At 47.5% G+C, this 18,420-nt stretch overlaps 1 protein-coding gene and 1 non-coding gene across 3 annotated transcripts; both read right to left on the reverse strand.

The window, feature by feature from the left end:
• Positions 1 to 1,810: 1,810 nt before the first annotated feature.
• On the reverse strand, positions 1,811 to 18,157 carry pprc1 (PPARG related coactivator 1). 2 transcript variants are annotated; one of them, XM_056291842.1, is made up of 14 exons: positions 18,071 to 18,157; positions 15,096 to 15,191; positions 14,850 to 14,999; positions 14,501 to 14,575; positions 12,244 to 14,404; positions 12,021 to 12,074; positions 10,745 to 10,805; positions 8,845 to 8,912; positions 6,985 to 7,705; positions 6,325 to 6,534; positions 6,086 to 6,152; positions 5,855 to 5,976; positions 5,209 to 5,360; positions 1,811 to 3,782 (listed from the first exon to the last, which is right to left on the reverse strand). In XM_056291842.1, exons 1-14 carry the CDS (start codon positions 18,149 to 18,151, stop codon positions 3,682 to 3,684), a joined length of 4,119 nt encoding a protein of 1,372 aa, XP_056147817.1. In that variant the 5' UTR covers positions 18,152 to 18,157; the 3' UTR covers positions 1,811 to 3,681. The 2 variants fall into 2 exon arrangements, with proteins under 2 accessions (XP_056147817.1, XP_056147816.1); XM_056291841.1 differs by having other exon boundaries at positions 10,745 to 10,850.
• Positions 5,445 to 5,585, reverse strand: LOC130123322 (small nucleolar RNA SNORA50). The gene has a single exon (XR_008811305.1). It is a non-coding gene; the product is annotated as a small nucleolar RNA SNORA50 (small nucleolar RNA).
• Positions 18,158 to 18,420: the final 263 nt, after the last annotated feature.

Consider the following 18,420-nt stretch of genomic DNA (forward strand, 5'->3'; position numbering starts at 1 on the left):
CAAGAATACCCACCATTTGAAATCAACAGGGAAGAGTCCGATATTTCACATAGGTTACATGTTAGTTTATTTAATAACTTACATGTCATTTATCCTGATTAGCGAGCAGCAGTATGGTTACATGCCATGAAAGAGCACTACAGATGCAGTGTTTGCTTTGACAGTATATTGCTGGAGAAGATGGAGAAGGTCAGAAGGAGTTACATTTTGTCTGTGGATTTAGAGAAAGCATGACAGGGGGCCGAGAGAGGAGGTGTGGTATTGTACGAGGAAGTCGGGTGGCAGAGATGTAGGAGTGGTGCAGGATATGTATGAGGCATACATGTGATGATATACCTGTGGAGGCATGGAGATGTTTAGGAGATGGCAGTGGTTTTTTTTAACTAGATTGTTTAACACAATCTTGGAAAGTGAGAGGATGTCTGAGGAGTGGAGAAGAAGCACACTGGTACCGATTTTCATGAACAAGGGCGATGTGCAGAACTGTCGCAACTACAGAGGTATAAAGTTGATCAGCCACAGCATGAAGATATGGGAAAGAGTAACAGAAGCTAGGTTAAGAGGAGGAGAGGTGATGATCAGAGAGCAGCAGTATGGTTTCATGCCATGGAGGAGCACTACAGATGTGATGTTTGCTTTGAGAATGTTGATGGAGAAGTATAGAGGAGGCCAGAAGGAGTTATATTGTGTCTTTGTGGATTTAGAGAAAGCATATGACAGGGTGCCGAGAGAGGAGGTGTGGTATTGTATGAGGAAGTCGGGAGTAGCAGAGAAGTATGTAGGAGTGGAGCAGGATATGTATGAGGGAAGTGTGACAATGGTGAGGTGTGTGGTTGGAATGACAGATGGGTTCAAGGTGGAGGTGGGATTACATCAAGGACTGGCTCTGAGCCCTTGGTGATGGACGAGCTCAGGCAGGAGTCTCCGTGGACTACGATGTTCGCGGATGACATTGCCATCTGTAGTGAGAGTAGGGTACAGGCGGAGGAGAGCCTGGAGAGGTGGAGGTATGCACTGGAGAGAAGAGGAATGAAAGTCAGTAGGAGCAAGACGGAATACATATGGATGAATGAGAGGGTGGATAGCAGAATGGTGAGGATGCAAGGAGTGGAGGTGACGGTGAATGAGTTTAAATACTTGGGGTCAACTCTCCAAAGTAACGGGGAGTGTGGAAAAGAGGTGAAGAAGAGAGTGCAGGCAGGGTGGAGTGGGTGGAGAAGAGTGTCAGGAGTGATTTACGACAGAAGGGTACCAGCAAGAGTTAAAGGGAAGGTTTACAAGATGGTTGTGCGACCAGGTATGTTGTATGGTTTGGAGACAGTGGCACTGATGAGAAGACAGGAGGAGGAGCTGGAGGTGGCAGAGCTGAAGATGCTAAGATTGTCATTGGGAGTGATGGAGGAGGACAGGATTAAGAATGAGTATATTAGAGGGACAGCTCAGGTTGAACAGTTTGGAGACAACGAGAGGCAAGATTGAGATGGTTTGGACATGTGTGGAAGAGAGATGCTGGGTATGTTGGGAGAAGGATGCTGAATATGGAGCTGCCAGGGAAGAGGAGAAGAGGAAGGCCAAAGAGGAGGTTTATGGATGTGGTGAGGGAGGACGATGCAGAGGACAGGAAAAGATGGAAATGGATGATCCGCTGTGGCGACCCCTAACGGGAGCAGCCAAAAGAAGTAGTTGATGTCATTCATCCCTTTTGAAATGTTTTAACTTTTAAATAAACTGGCAGTTTATTTCAATGTCAAAGCAGATGTAACTGATTTGGGTCATGATCAGATGAAAGAAAAAAAAAATCACACTGAGATTTGTTTTATTTTTATGTTTGTAGTACATTCAAAATGTATTACATAACTTCCCATTCTTAAGGAAATCCCATACTACATAGTTATCCCATTCCATACATTTTAAATCAAATTTTACATTTAAATAAACTTAAAAAAATGATCAATCCATTTTTTTCCATTCTTTTCTCTTTTCATACAAATCTTCACTTCAATAGAAGGTGTTAGCTTGCGGAGAAAAACAAACAAAATTAAAAGAAGAAACTAAGATTACATGTAAATGTGAAAGGCAGCATGGACGTAATATACGTAGATGCTGCACTGGCCGCTGGATCGTATGTCAACGTCACCACCATATTGGACCAGGTAAGATTGTGGCCCTTGTGGGCCTCAGGGCGTACTCTACTAGGGGCGTTGCGTCTTCTATGGCACTTTTCAGTGGAGTCAGTGGAAGACGTGCTTGACGGCTCCCTGGTCCACCACTTCTACCTTCATGCAGTCATTCCTCAGGGATACGACTGCTGACCCACTTGGTACCCCATGCGGTGCTCAGTGTACAATCAGGGGGTACCATGTCTTCAGTCGACTGATAAGTTGGCTGCGCCAAGCCCTCAGTGGCTTGTAGTACGGTATGATACCCCCAGTTGGGGTATTACTCGACCGTTGGGACTTCTGCTGCGATGCAGTATGGTACGAGACCCTCAAAGGGGACAGTACTCGACTGTTGGGACTGCTTCTGTGTAGGGTGTTATGTTGGCTGGTTTCTGACAAGTGTCAGTTGGGCCCAGCTGGGAGTACATTTATCCCTAACGGCCTTCGCCTCAGGCGTGAACCGATAGCGAAGCCCATTAGGTGGAGCACGTATGACATAGAAATAGTTACCCTGCATTCAATTCCAGTTCTACGAGTACGTGCGTAGCCCTCTAACCTGTTGTCCAGCTGGCTCGTCTTTGTTGCGAGCTGCGGCGACGCTGGAGGTTTTATAGGTGGTGGGGCACCATGTGGCTCCTGCGGACCCTCAAAGGGTGCGAAGCCCGTTAAGAGAGCTACATACATCCTCAGAACTGGCGTTACATCCAGGGTAACTATTTTTCCCATGTGCGTAATGCACCAGAAGTAAAACCACAGACCAAAAGTCACATGACGGAAAGCCAGGAAAATGAAAGCCCTTCACTTTTCTTAATTGGTCAAAATGTCTGAACCACTTACTTGTCCATATCTGAATCAATATCTTTGAGGACTGACTCTTGCAATCTCTTGCATCTTCAGTTTAGACTGAAGATGTCGCTTAGTTGAGTGATGAAATGTATCTTGTCAATCAACGTTGTATTCAGATGAACTGATTCAACCTTCTTTGATTTCCTTATCTGGATTATTGAACATGCATAAAGACATATTAATGGTGTTCTACTTGAACTAAACTAAAATTGAAGTGTGATCTGAACCAGAGACAGAACTTTTTTCTGTACTCCACATAGATCATAAACCCTTGAATATAAAAACGACTCATTGAAATCGGTTGAGAAATGTAAACGTTGTAGCGTTGTAGTGCGTTTTATCCAGAAAAACCGCAGCTCCCTCGTTTACAGGCCAGTCTTGCCCGGTCCGATATGGCGGCGATGTTGACGTAGCAACAGACCAAAGTGGCCAATGCAGCACCTACATGCATATCCATCCATCCATTACCCAAGCCGCTTATCTCAATTGGGGTCGTGGGATGCTGGAGCCTATCCCAGCAGTCATTGGGCGGCAGGCGTGGAGACACCCTGGACTGGCCGCCAGTCCATCACAGGGCCCTATATGTATATATGTCTATGAAAGGCAGCGTTGGAGGTGTGGAGCCACCCAACAACTCTGAGGTAAGTGTTTGTTGCCTCCAGTGGCAGGCCTCTTGTTACCTCTTCAGATTTTTCTGGGCCTCCTTCAGTAAAGTGTCAAAGTCTAGTGTACGAAACTTGTTCTTTGCAGACAACGGCTCATACTCTCTATTAGAATCTGAGGGGGGAGAAAGACAAAGTCAACGTCAGTGTAAAAACACAGGTAGAGGACAGAGACACACTAGCCGTGTTTCCATATCGCATCTTTATGCACATTTTGAAGTATCGCATTAGAAAAAGCTCGTCTATTTGTGCGGTAATTACATTAAAACTCGGCACGGCCCGTCTGTGCTGCACCTTTCCCCGCCACTCCGTCACGCCCGCGACAGGATGAGGACACCGATGTCGAACTTGAGTAACGCTACGCACACGAAGTCATCAGTCGGTCATCACACACCGACCTACTTCGACGTGCGTGTTGCAACTAGCTAGCTACCACGAGTGAAAAACAAACGTCGCTCGAGGTTCTTCGGAAGACATAGGGGAAATCCACGGTCTAACGACGATGGTGACAACGCAGAGGCAGCAGAGGTGAGACTGCTAAAAAAAAGGAAAGAGCTTTCTTCAAAAGAAAATATGACGCGTCGTACCTAAAATATGGGTTTATTGTGACCGCCATCTCACACGTCATGACCAAGCCCAGGGCTTCCACTGACTCAGTGATACTGGCCAGAGCTTTTTAACATGTTTGTGCGAGGAAAACATGCGTTGTTGTTTAATATCCAAATGTTACACTATTGCCATATGAATTTAACCTATATTCCGGTCACGAACCCCCCCCCCCCCCCGATGTGGTGATGCGGTGTGTGAGGGGGAATAGCGTGATCCTCCCACGCGCTACGTCCCCCTGGTGAAACTCCTCACTGTCAGGTGAAAAGAAGCGGCTGGTGACTCCACGTGCGTCGGAGGAGGCATGTGGTAGTCTGCAGCCCTCCCCAGATTGGCGGGGGGGGGGGGTGGAGCAGAGACCGGGACGGCTTGGAAAATAGGGTAATTGGCCGGATACAATTGGGGAGAAAAATCCCCAAAAAAAATAAACAAAGGGAAAAGCTCCAACCCCACCCCACCCCACCCTGTGCAAAAAAGGTTGGGGACTCCTGGCCTACACCGACAACACTACACTTTGTGTAGCCTTGTTTATTTGCACCAAACCAGTTGATGGAAACGCACCTAATTCGCATTTTCTTTTTTTTGCGACATTTCAACTGTTTTGCTTAAGATTTGCTTGACAATGAATAGAAACACGGCTTGTGTGACAAATCAGCTTCAGACAACACATGTATGCTCTCTTCTTTGTTCAAGTAGAACCGGAGTTGCAGAAAAGTACTTCAACACATTCCTACTTCTGAAACGACTCTTGCAGTGCGGATGTCTTGAGGGTAACTCGATACTCAAAAGCAACGTCAAATGAAAACATTTAAATTGACAACATATTCACTTTTGCTCATCTGTGATTGGCCCTGATGTTAAAATCAGTAAAGATGAGGGAAAAGAATCACGCTTTTCCCCTCATTTAACAAGAACAAAACACATCATTTGCCTACCCAGGTCAGAATAGCTGGTCTGGCAGAACTGCCTCCTTCCACCAAAACACAGATCGAATGGCAGTTCGTCGGGCTTGCGTAGCTTGTTTCCGCTCTCGATGGCTGTGAACGCGTCTTTTGTGTGATAATAAGTCACGAACCCATAGTTGTCCCTGTCATGGGAAGACGTTTCAGATCAGAACACGGGTTCGTTTCCAGTCTTTCAGAAGCAAATGGCGGATCGTTACATGGTATTAGCATGTGACTTGCTTTTAAAAGAGCTACCTGGGAGGTTTTACCAGGAGGCCCCAGTTATGAACAAGCCTGAAGCTGCTTTAGCACTGTAGCTTGGCCTGGGAAGCCATTAGTGGGGCCGCCAAGGTTCAAAGACAGTGCAAAGAACTCAAGTTGAAATCACTCAATTAAATGACCCACTGGAATTAGTCCATCCGTCCATCCACCCATCCATCCATTATCCAAACCACTTATCCTTACTCAGGGTTGCGGGGATGCTGGAGCCTATCCCAGCAGTCATTGGGGGACAGGCGGGGAGACACCCTGGACAGACCGCCAGTCCATCACAGGGCTGACGGCATTTTATCGCCAGCAGCTCTGTGGCCACTGAACGGAGGAATAACATGTTTTCAACAATCACTTCAATACCTACCCCTGATCTCTTAAGTGCAGAGTGCAGGCCTCTATCTCCCCAAATAGGGAGAAGCGTTCTCTCAGCTCCTTGCGAGTCATGGTTCCCCGGATTCGGCCAACGTAAACAACCCTGCGCTCCTCCTTCGAGAAAGGCAATAAAATGACACAAATGAGGAAAACAAGGGTTGTTCGTCTCGGTAATGCAGTTATCAATTAGAGCAGAGAAACTGACTCAGGTAGAGGAACTCACAATGGCCCTTTCTTTACGCATCTTCACTTCTTCAGAATATTGCTTCTCGCTGTGCCTTATGCTCGACCTGTAAAGGAAAAAAATGAAGCAAGTCATTAATAATTGCTACACAACAGAACAGCACTCGGAAATACTAAAAGATGGCGTATGTCAAACTCAACACCAGCTCATCTTATGGAAACGACTCATCCAATTTGCGACAACCAGCCAAATTCGTTTCCTTTTGTGTTACTCCGTACCTGTATAAATGTCTGCCTCTACTCCGCTGGGCTCCTCTATGAGGAGAACCGGAATGCGACCGGGAACGAGAGCGACTCCAAGAGTCGGAGCAAGAGGAGGAGTAGGAGTACCTCCTCTTCCTGGGAGGGGACCGGGATGGTGATCCAGAGGAACGGGAAGAGGAACGTGAAGATGTGCTGGAGCTGTTGCTCGAGCGGCGAGGGCGATATCTAGAGAGGAAATGGAAGAGTCAGTGGAGGAAAAGTCACCCCCCCAACTAGGGCTAGGCAATAATTCAATATTACCATTCATAGTCTTTCAGTGGTATTGTATTGGGTGGGAATTTCGATATTGTCATATAACAAAATTTTGTTGTCTAAAATATGAATTATTTCTCATGAAATAAGGTCTGAAATATTTGAGGGAGTATTATTTGAGAACTAGTTTTGATACGATAATATACTTTACATTACTAAACAATTCAATGTGATGAACCTCAGCTGGATTCTTCAACATAGACTTTTTGCTTATGTGAGCAGGAACTGCGATATCTATCAATACTGCCACAATTTATCGTGATATTTTGCTCAGCACTATCCCTAACCCCCAAAGGGGAGAGGAGGTCAAGGAATACAATTCAAACATGGAAACCTTAGTGAATGTGACTATGCGGTTTTCACCTTTTCACAGGTGGAGAGAGAGATCGAGAGTGAGAAGAGCAGGAGTCCGACTCCGAGCCACTGGATGTCGGGCTGCGGGAACGGCGCAATCGTCTCTTCCTAGACCGGCCCCTCTTCCTCTCCTTGGGGCTTGATGTAGGACTGGTGGAGCGAGAGGAACTGCGACGGTGGCCGGAGCTCCCCGAAGGTCCTCTCCTCGGGCTGCTCTGCCGAGGAGCAGTGTCTGTCTCCTGTCGTGAGGGGGAGGCATCAGGAGTTTCAAGAACAGAACTTCCCTGAGGCCCATCAGTCCTGTGATCGAGGGGCTCTGTCAAAGGGGACTGGTGCATTTTCAGAGCCACGGCAATCGTGGCGGTCTGGAGGGAGGAGACCGGGGCGCTTTGGAGTGGCTGGGTAGTGGTCATGTTGGGCCGCTTGATGGCTTTGATTGTGATGGAAGGCTGCTGTTTGACATTCCAGCGCTTTTCTTGCTCGCCAGTGAACAGCTCCTTGTTGGGGAGGCAATAGTCATGGTCGAAGAACGCCAGGTCAGGTGACACAGTGGCAGCAGCAGCAGTAGGTTTGCTACGGGTTCTTACTAAGGGCAAAGGCCGGGCTTCTATCTGGATAACCTTTGAGGGGGTTGGCTTGGAAGCATCAGCAACCCTGCTCTTTCCAAGAAGGGTAACGGGGGCCAACGGCTTCCACATCTGATGAGGAGGGGTGGCAGGGGGTGTCAGAGCTGCAGGGAAGAGAGAGAACTGTGAGTGCACCACGGCCAAACCAGCTTGAAAGCCGAGAAACGATCGTCATGTTCATTTGGTTTCCTCTGGCCACTTCGCGGCCAGAGGAACACAGCGTCCGGGACAACACACGCCTTATAAGCGAAAGACTGCAGTTTAATTTACTCCCGACATCGTTTAAAGAATATCAAATAGTCTTTATTGAAAAAATATAACCATAAAGTTTGATTGCATAAATGTCATATTAAATTATTTCCAGGCATTAATAGTATTTCGGGTGGCATGGCTCAGGAGGTAGAGCGGGTTGTCTAGTAATAGGGAGGTTGCTGGTTCGATCCCCGGCTCCTCCAGAGGAGCGTGTTGAAGCTTTTTTTTTTTTTTTTTTTGATTCGATTTGATTTGGCCAATTACCCCACTCTTCCGAGCCGTCCCAGTAGCTGCTCCACCGCCTCTGCCGATCTGGGGAAAGGCTGCCGACTACCGCATGTCCCCTCTGATACATGTGGAGTCGCCAGCCGCTTCTTTTCACCTGAAAGTGAGGAGTTTCGCCAGGGGAATGTAGCGCGTGGGAGGATCACGCTATTCCCCCCCAGTTCCCCCTAACCCCTGAACAGGTGCCCCGACCGACCAGAGGAGGCGCTAGTGCAGCGACCAGGACACATACCCACATCTGGCTCCCCACCCGCAGACACGGCCAATTGTGTCTGTAGGGACGCCCGACCATGCCGGAGGTAACACGGAGATTCGAACCGGCGATCCCCATGTTGGTAGGCACCGGAATAGACTGCAACGCCACCCAGGTGCCCCTTGTTGAAGTGTCCTTGAGCAAGACACTGAACCCCTAACTGCTCCTGATGAGCAGGTTGGCACCTCGCATAGCAGCCTCCACCATCAGTGTGTGAATGGGTGAATATGAGGCATACACTAGAAAGCACTCCGAGTGGCTGGTGGACTAGGAAATCACTATATAAATGCAGTCCATTTACCCCTTCAGTAACGTGCGTCGTGGATAGACAGACAGCACCAAAACTGTAAGTGCGAGGAATTTGGGCTGAAACCAAAACTACAGTTCCACTACAGGCACGACTTCTAAGCCTGCCAAGCTTCAAATCACCCGGAGACCGCTGAGAAAATGTACCTGCAGTGCTCGACTGGTCAATAGCTTTCACACGCTCCAAAGCCATTTTCTCAGGAGGAAGCTCAACGCTGAAAAGGAAGCACAACGGTCAGCATATATGACTTCAGCAACGTTGACAAAGTTCATTTTGGGATGAGTATCTCACCAGATCCAAGGCAGCAGAAAACGCTTGAGTTTACAGATTTATAAGCAAAGGGCATTTACCAGAGGCGGGCCGACAGCAGGGTTTAAGATTTGCGGTAGGTCTTGGCAAATGGTGGATATAGTCCACCTCCACATACACTCAATGCAAGCAGGGTCATTTACGAGACAAACTTCTTATGTTCACCACACACACACACACAGCTTTCCACAAGAATATGGAGTTAGCCAGCCAGCGGGACAAAAGTAGCTAGCTTGAAGGGTCTGAGGGCATGGACATGGGGGCATGCCTCACCCCCGGAGAAACATTTTGGCAGTAAAAGCATGTGGCATTATTCCATCATATACACTGATCATAAGGATTACATATTTTAATAAGTTTGCCTACCCGACTGTAAACATTAGGCTTTTGTGCATTTTAGCCTACAGTCTGTAAATAGCTATTAATATTCAAAGCCACGCCTAGTCCTGACTGGTCAGGAACTGATCAGGACTTTTGCAGTTAAAAAATAATAAGGTCCAGTGATTCTGACCTATTTATTGACACCATCACTGTAAAGTTCATCAAGACACGCCACGACGATGGTTAATGTGTTGTTTTACCATAAACATACATGCACCAAAATAATGTTATTTTAAGGGAGAACATGTTGGGGTTCCCCACCCCCCCTTTTCTCCCCAACTGCATCCGGCCGATTACCCCACTCTTCCGAGCTGTCCCGGTTGTTGCTCCACCCCCTCTGCCGATCCGGGGAGGGCCACAGACCCACGTGGAGTCACCAGCCGCTTCTTTTCACCTGACGGTGAGAAGTTTCACCAGGGGGACGTAGCGCGTGGGAGGATCACACTATTCCCCCCCCCAGTTCCCCCTCCCACCTGAACAGGCACCCCGACCAACCAGAGGAGGCGCTAGTGCAGCGACGAGGACACACACCCACATCTGGCTTCCCACCTGCAGACACGGCCAACTCTGTAGGGACGCCTCACCAAGCCGGAGGCAACACGGGGATTTGAACCGGCGATCCCCATGTTGGCAGGCAATGGAATAGACCGCTACGCTACCCGGACGCCCAGGGAGAACATGTTTTTAATCCCAGGTCTTATCTACTCTAGGTAATGGTTTTAAATTAAATTATTATTATTACATTATTATTATAACATTACATTATTTTGCATAATTGGTCAATGGCAAAAAATACAAAAGCATTATAGGACGGGTTTTTTTTGGGGGGGGGGAACTCCCCCCCCCCTTTCTCCCCAATTGTACTAGGCCAATTACCCCACTCTTCCGAGCTGTCCCGGTTGCTGCTCCACCCCCTCTGCCGATCTGGGGAGGGCTGCAGACTACCACATGCCTCCTCCTCCGATACATGTGGAGTCACCTTACAGTGAGGAGTTTCACCAGGGGGGGGATGTAGCGCGTGGGCAGCTCCCCCTCCCCCCAAACAGATGCCCCGACCGAACAGAGGAGGCGCTAGTGCAGCGACCAGGACACACGCCCACTTCCCGCCCGCAGACACTGCCAATTGTGTATGGACGCCCGACCAAGCCGGAGGTAACACGGGGACTCCAAACGGAGATGGTCGTAAATGTACACGCACAGCGAATCGTAACTTGTTCATCAAATCAGTGTTAGAATCAAAAATGAAGACATTAAAGTAGCCAGCTGGACTTAAATGAGAAGGCGGCTGTCTGGGCAGCTGCCAGCGCTTATGGAAAGCTGTGCACAGAGCAGCATGTGGGCTGTAGGGTAACTCACCTAGAGTTTCCTACAGCAGCTGCTCTACCAGAGACCTCCGGCACACAATGCTCCTCTTTGGCTGAGGAGAGAGGAAAAATGGAAGGTAGCAGATGAGCATAGGGGCCTTGGAGATAAACAGGGAAGAAAAAATAAAAAATGTGTGAATAAACTTTTGCTAGACCAAGGAAAACTAGGATGCAGTCAACAATCAACATAGCAGGCAGAATGATGCGAGGGACAGCTCAGTAAATATATCATGAGAACCAGGAGAATACAGAAAACGGTCTTTGATATGAAGACAGAAACTTGAATGCTAAATCAAGCAGAATTCCTCGGGGCTACTATTATCAAGCAGAATTCCTCGGGGCTATTAATTAACTACAGTGTGACATGTGAACAGCCATGGCAGAGCAACAGCGATCCCACTAAAATGAGAAATTCTACGCACACTCCAATCCAAGTTCTTGTTCTGGTTGGGATCTGTACATCCGCCCCAGACAAAGACAGCAGAGCGAGAGTTAAATGGATTTGCGGACAGGGCAGAATTCCAGCAGCTAAGCTGACAAGAGCACAAAGCAGCTGGTCTGCCCCCACAGTACCCCTCTCTTAAACGGGAACATCTCACAGCAGAAAAACACCCTTTTGCACTGTCAGAAGCTCCTAGAACCGACCAACTCCCTATAATCTTTGAACCTAAAATAGTTTCAGGGAGAATTAGATAAGCTTGAAACTCGTGTAAAACAGCCCAACAACATTTGTGTCCTAGGTCAAATTTGTTGGACCATGAACTCTTAGTTTAAGTCGTTTATAAATGGTAAAGATCAGCAACGGTTTTCAGTCCAACCAGGAACTCTGCAATTACACGTGCCTTTAAAATCCGAGAATTCCACTTGGCACACCAGACCTTGGAGGGAATGGAGGTCGGGTAGTCATTTGCGAACCCTTTGAAGGCATTTTTATTATTTGCTCAAGTTGTTGGCAAACTACTCTTGTTGCGATAGCTCTGGAATATGATACAAAACTTCCTGCCATTATGAAACCAGGAAATGCAATAATCTGACCACATTTAGACGAGAACTGAACTATGTGGCTCACCAAACAATTGGCCAATAAGACAACCACATTTACATTATCAATAAAGCACCAGCATCAATTTGAGGAAAGTGTAACTACCATCTCAATATAACATTTCTCATAGATTACAAGGTTTTCTAAGGAGAAAAAAAACCCATACATATATATATATATAAACAGAGTAACACAGCCATTGATAGGTGCCTCTATCTGGGCTCACCTTGGGTCTCTTCAAACTGCTCCAGCAGGCTCGTCAGATCAGCAGCTTCAATGCCTAAGAAGCACACAGGTCAAACATTTAAAAGGCATAATATGATGAAATTTTTTCTCGTTTCAAAACCATGAGTAATTATTTGGCGCTTAGGTAAAAGGAGAGGTTTACATCACCAGCCTTTGACAAAAATAATTTGCTAGACAGTGAAACACAATCAACTTTAGCTCACCAATCTCACTTGTGAAGGACTCAATCAATTCCTGAGTTGCGCTCTTTGCTCTTGGGGGATGTGGTGATGCGGTGGGTCTCCCTTGAGCTCCAAGCAAAACAGGGCCAGACTTTACACTGTGGTGGACGTCAGCGTGTTGTGCAGCCTCAGAACAACTGGTCCGGATACCAGTTACCCCGTGTTTGGAAGGCTTACTGGCAGACATGATTGGGTTATTCACTGAGGTAGCAGCAATAGGCGGTGGAACTATTTGGGCGAAAACAGTGGTTTTCTGGGGAGCATTGATGGGTATCTGGGCAGGCAAAGCAGCAGTGGTGGATTTGAGGGACTCTGTAGTGGTTTTAGAGGACACTTCATTGAGAACTGCAGATCTGGAGGACACAGTGTTGGAGCAATGCTTTCTGCTTTTCCCAGCATCGTCCCCTGAGGCATCAGAGGAAGTCCTCTCTGCTGGGGGCATCAACTGAGGGGCAGGTTGAACAGCAGACTGAATGCTTGGAGGCTCCAAAGGCTTAGCAGGGAGTGAGGCAGTAGGTAAGGGTGGGGTTAAATTCTTCACACGACCTGGGGAAGATGCTGAAGAATTCTGGGGTTTAGAAGGTTTCAGAACAACAGTGGTTGGCGGAGGAGTAGCTGCTTGTTGGGGTTTGGGGATCTGTGTGGCACTGACAGCCTTGTTGGAGGATGCTACCATGTAAGCTGGTGGTGCCAACAGCGCCGCGGGGGTGGGTGGCGCACCAGGCCCCATAGGTTGCCAAGCAACTTTAACCTCCACCACCTCCTTCTTCCCTAACACGTGGCTGGGGTGACGAGCATTCCGAGGGCTAGGGTCAGGTAAACATGGGATGGGGGGCAACTCTTTAGGAGGTTCAGGGAGGCTGGGCCACTTGGTGCTCTGGTCATCTTGTTTCTCCACTGGAGCAGGCTTCTTCTGCTGGCGAAGGCGCCGGTACTCCTCCAGACTGAGAGGTCTGGGTTTGGATTCGGGGGCTGGAGGGGAAACCTCACTAATCTTTGGGGCCAGGGTGGCCAGAAGGGTTTGCTGTGGTGTTGCGGTGTTTGGCGGCAAGTTGGTATCCAAAGGTAACACTGCCTTTGGTGCAGGTGCAGAGGAGGCTGTTAAGGTGTCAAGATTCTCTGGGACTGGGGCAGACTGTTTGGTTGTTTCAACAGGCTGAGAGGAATTCACCATGGTGGGTGGACAGTTAGGCTGGTCACACTCGAGGCTTTCATTTGCTGGCAATGGATCTGACCTGGACGCCAAAGTTTCCTTAAAATTAGCATTGATTTCAGGGGGTAATGTTAGCGTGGTGACTTCTGATTTGTTTTTTGTTTGGCATCTATTTAGTGTGCTATTTTTTGGAGAAGATGAAGGCAGACTTGAGGCAAGAGAAACTGGCTTAACTTTGTTCTTCTCTTGTTTGACTGGGCTCTCTACCGGCTTCTGAATTGCCCCCTGTGCAGCCCTCTTTGCAGAGATGCTTCGAAGAACTCTTTTTTCCACCGGTGGAACTTGCTGAACAGGCTGGGCTTCTTTTTTGTTACTTTTCTTTTTCTTTTTCCTCCGGGAGGGGCTTTTCTCTATTATTGCTTCCTTGATTCTCCTGACAACCTTCTCACCTTTCACCTCTGATCTTATGATTGGGCTCATGTGGTTTGCATCGTTAACGGAAGCCTCATTGGCTTTCACATTTTCACTGTCATCAACAATTATGTGCTCAGAATTGTCAGAGATTGATTCCTCTGATTTTTCAGGAACTCTCTGCTCCTTTTCTGAGTAGCCTTGAAATATTTGCAGAGAGAGGGGGAGACTCATATCTGGGATAGCAAGGATAGGCTCTCCATGCTCCCCTCGGTCCACCACCTCAAGTAAGATGCCTCCTTCAGGCAATATTTGCTCTTCTTCTCCATCCTCCACACAAACGGCCATACAGTAGGGGTGCATATGCCTGACCAAGTCCCCCAAGCTAACTGAACCACCGTCCTCATATTCGCTTTCCTGTTCTAAGTGCAAGGGGACAGGAAGGGTCATATCCTCCCAGTCTAGCAGATCTTTGTCGGGAGATGAAGGCTGCCTTACTGGGCTTTGGGTGAGAGAGCTGTCCTCCTCCTCCTCTCCATCACTCCTCTGGACAGAACCTGCCTGTGTCTTGGGGAGGCTCTGTGTGGACACATATATAAATTTAGTCAGTAGAGCCATGTTTTCGCATTCATCTATCCCAGCAAATATAATTTAGAGATTGTGTGAACACACTACCTTTCCAGCTGAGAAGGGTCTACAGTGCATCTCTTTCTCTGGTGGGGAGCAGGACAGACACAGCAATCTCTTTAGCTACAAAGGGGAGGGTATACAGAAAGAGTTACAATCAAGCATTAGGATGAAAAGCATTTCAAAAACAACGGGCTAAATTCCAGTTTTAATCCTTTAACATATGTGGTAAGAAGCCTCTCTGTAACTCATTATGATGTAACCAGGGTTACTGTAACCCAATCCCACTTGCAGTTAGGCTGTCATGAGAACTTGACTTTGTGCGGCATTGCTAAATAAAGCAAAAGACTTTAGAGCGAGAGAGCAAGAGAATTGTGTGTAACAACTGGGTGCTAACCGGAGAGTGTTCTCTGCCCTTCTGACCCGACAGAAGGTCCGAGTCGGGAAGTGTATCAAACGGAGACAGGTTCTCATCATCTACATTATCGAGGATCTCCGTCAGGGCTGTTAGCAGAGTTGCCTCACTCTCCTCATCCAAGCCCTTTACCTAAACACATGCATGAAAATCAGCACCAAGTATACATAATGCACATTAATCACTAGGCATATAAGCAAGCAGCTGTTCAACCAAAATCACTCTTGCCTCTCCTGCCGAGGTATCCTCAAAGATGGAGAGGATGGAGGGATCTAGGGAACCTTGAAGGGCCTCCAACGTTTCTCCAGAGCTCAGTCCACCAGTCTAGAGATAGGAGCAGAAAAACTTTGTAAATACTGAAGGTACGAATGATGCAGAATCAGTGCGCTCAGGCATCCATCTATCCATCCATCCACCCATCCATCCATTATCTGAACCGCTTATCCTGCTCTCAGGGTCGCGGGGATGCTGGAGCCTATTCCAGCACAGTCAAATGCCATTTAACAGCGTGTAATTATTCAGAGACAACCAATCGGTAATAAATCCATCCACTACCCAAGCTGCTTATCCAAATCAGGGTCGGGGGGATGCTGGAGCCTATCCCAGCAGTCATTGGGCGGCAGATGGGGAGACACCCTGGACAGGCCGCCAGTCCACCACAGGGCCGATACATTCACACTTGGGGACAATTTAGTAGAACCGATTCACTTGACCTACATGTCTTTGGACTGTGGGAGGAAACCGGAGCCCCCGGAGGAAACCCACGCAGACATGGGGAGAACATGCAGACTCCACATAGAGGATGACCTGGGATGACCCCCAAGGTTAGACTATCCCGGGGTTCAAACCCAGGACCTTCTTGCCGTGAGGCTACTGCGCTAACCACTGCGCCACCGTGCCGCCCCTCCGTAATAAATATTGACCATAATTCCCCCTATTCCTTTATACATTTAAGTAAGAAAAAATTCTGTTTTGCCAGATTGCTGATGCAAATATGAATTACAGTGTGAAAATATTCTAAACTTTCAAGTTATAAATATTTCAACTTGAAACGGTTGTTATCGTAACGACAGATAACTACAATGGAAATGTCTCAAACGTCTGTTCTTATCCAGGTCCATCCCATAGATATTTTTTTGGAGGTGTATAGGATTGGGACAATTTTGGTTTGAGACACCAGATATGTCCCTGGGTTCATTCCTAAATTCTGGTAGATTTAAAGAATATTCATGATTACATGACCGTAACCTGTTAAAAAAAGCATGCTAAGCAAATCAAATCTGCTCAAGAAAACCAGGAGAGTCGGAGAATTTAAGTCTAGGGCATATATTTGGCTGTTGGGAGTTGACAATTTGTGGTTTCAGCATTTTAGACCAGGCTGTGCAAAAAAAAACCCGATTCTCCTGAGGACATGAGGACACATGACTCTGGATCCGGAGTCTGAGAGAAGAAAACAAAACACTTGACATACACCAGTGCCTGTGGCTTTTACAATACTAAGCCCCAATTTCTAAACCACAGCAAACAATTATCTGAAAACAAAGTGTGGCAAATAAGATGCGACGCTTCCTGGTCACAGACGTGTCAGTGAAGCAAGCCGTCTCACTGGTCACTTTCAAATGTATTTCCCAAAAGCAGGCAGCAACCCCAATTTAACAACATGCACAACATAACACGCCATTTGTGGGTATTATCCACTGACGAACCATTCAAGGGTGTCCAAATATTCTGATGAAATGTCAAAATAAGCATGGAATATGGAACAGGACAAAATTAACACCCTTTCAATTTGTGATGTAGGCCTATATTTTGATAACGTCCTATAAAATAACAGCAGTTCAAGGTATGACGTGCCAATTTAAGAAAAAAATTAGATTAACTTCATTTATCCAAGAGGGAACTTCAAGCTATTACAGCAGCTGGACAGTACAGACAGTTGTTATTTACTGCAAAACAAAAAACAAGAAACTGCCCAATATGTGGTAAATGAATATACCATACACGTATATGCGACTGTACAGTATGTTTTTACATATACATGGCAGTTGTGTGATAGTGAATCACGCCAAATGCGCGGGTGCAGGAAACAAGTCTGTTAACTTTAAACAAGACCAGTGCAGCCGAGTCTGGAGCTGGATAGCTGCAGATGGAAATAGACGGCATAAGAGCAGCACCCACGTGTCTCTGTCCCCGCATGCGCGTGTACAGGGGGCAGACATGTTTGTCCCACGACCTGCCCCGTATGTGCACATCCGACCCACGTGTTGCACTACAACAAATGCAGCTTAAAGGCGAGGCTTCCGCATCTTCTCTCTTGCAAGCCCAGCGTCGTGTGCACCAAAAAAAGCCAACATTCCTGCGCAAATCTGAATTTCAAGACACGTTGTAATAGACCACGAGCCGTTTTCCGTACAATCGTTACCTGTTTACGTAGGCGTAAGGCCACCGAAATGTGATTGACAACCAGTAACCTGGGTATTCTAACACGTGTATTACAAAAAGATTTGACGTGGGACGGTTTTGGGACTACTGACATTAAGCAGACCAGTGACAGACCTTCGCCGGTGTGCAGATAATGGACTGTCGATAAGCAGCGGAACGGTCACCAGAAACTACAAAGTTGTGCTCCTGCTCCTAACGTTACCGTTCCCCATTATCACCACGTGGGAATGAATCAGAGCCCCTGAATAGCGCACAGGCTTTGCATATCAAACACGGCCGAGTGGGTCTCCGGGTTAACTGTTCCGAGTAGATTTAATCATTTCGGCGCACGCCAGACCCACCGCACGCACGAGAATCGGTTGTCACTCAACAAGTCAAACAGACTGACGGGCGGATCACGTTGCTGACTAGTGAGCCGCTACTGCAGCACTGTTGTCAACCAGCGCTTGCTACCAGCATCGTTAGCCTAACGTGATATCTAACATCCTGCGACTTTACAGCTGCATCATTCACAACCGCTCGGGTTTCCAGTGACGAAAGACGCGGGATAAGTACCGATCTTAACAACACGACCGGTCATTTCCCCCAAGTTTACTGATTTACACTGCGGCCGTATCCACGTGTCACTTTTTCTTGCGTAGTGGCTGGGCAGCTTGCTCACACACGCCAACTCCACGGCCTGCGCCGCTCGGAAACACAAGGCGAAACAAATAGCAGCTCACCGCCACATTAGCCGACATTGTACAGAAGTTGTTAGTTACCTCGTCTAGCGTGTCCGTGGCGAAAAAATCCATATTGCAAGCGGTCAAAATCTCCTCGCCCACTCCCCACCGCGACGCCATCTTACAAGTACTGGGTATGAAGTATGAGTCGCGCATTGGAGGAAGAAGCCGGGTAGGAAACACGTGGTCTCCACGTTCCCGGCAAAATGACGTAAAATGACGCAGAGTCCGACCGTTCCGTTCTAGCCACCGGGTCTTACGGCGCATGCGCAGGCGGTCAAAGTTGCTTCCGCTGCATAATACATTTGTGGGTCTCCAACAAGTCAAGAAGTTTAAAACTGACGTCACAGCGAACTTTGTATTTTTTTTTTAGTGACTGTGCAGAGACT

This window comes from Lampris incognitus, chromosome 13 (genome assembly GCF_029633865.1).
Source record: "Lampris incognitus isolate fLamInc1 chromosome 13, fLamInc1.hap2, whole genome shotgun sequence".
In the NCBI taxonomy this organism is placed as follows: Eukaryota; Metazoa; Chordata; class Actinopteri; order Lampriformes; family Lampridae; genus Lampris; species Lampris incognitus.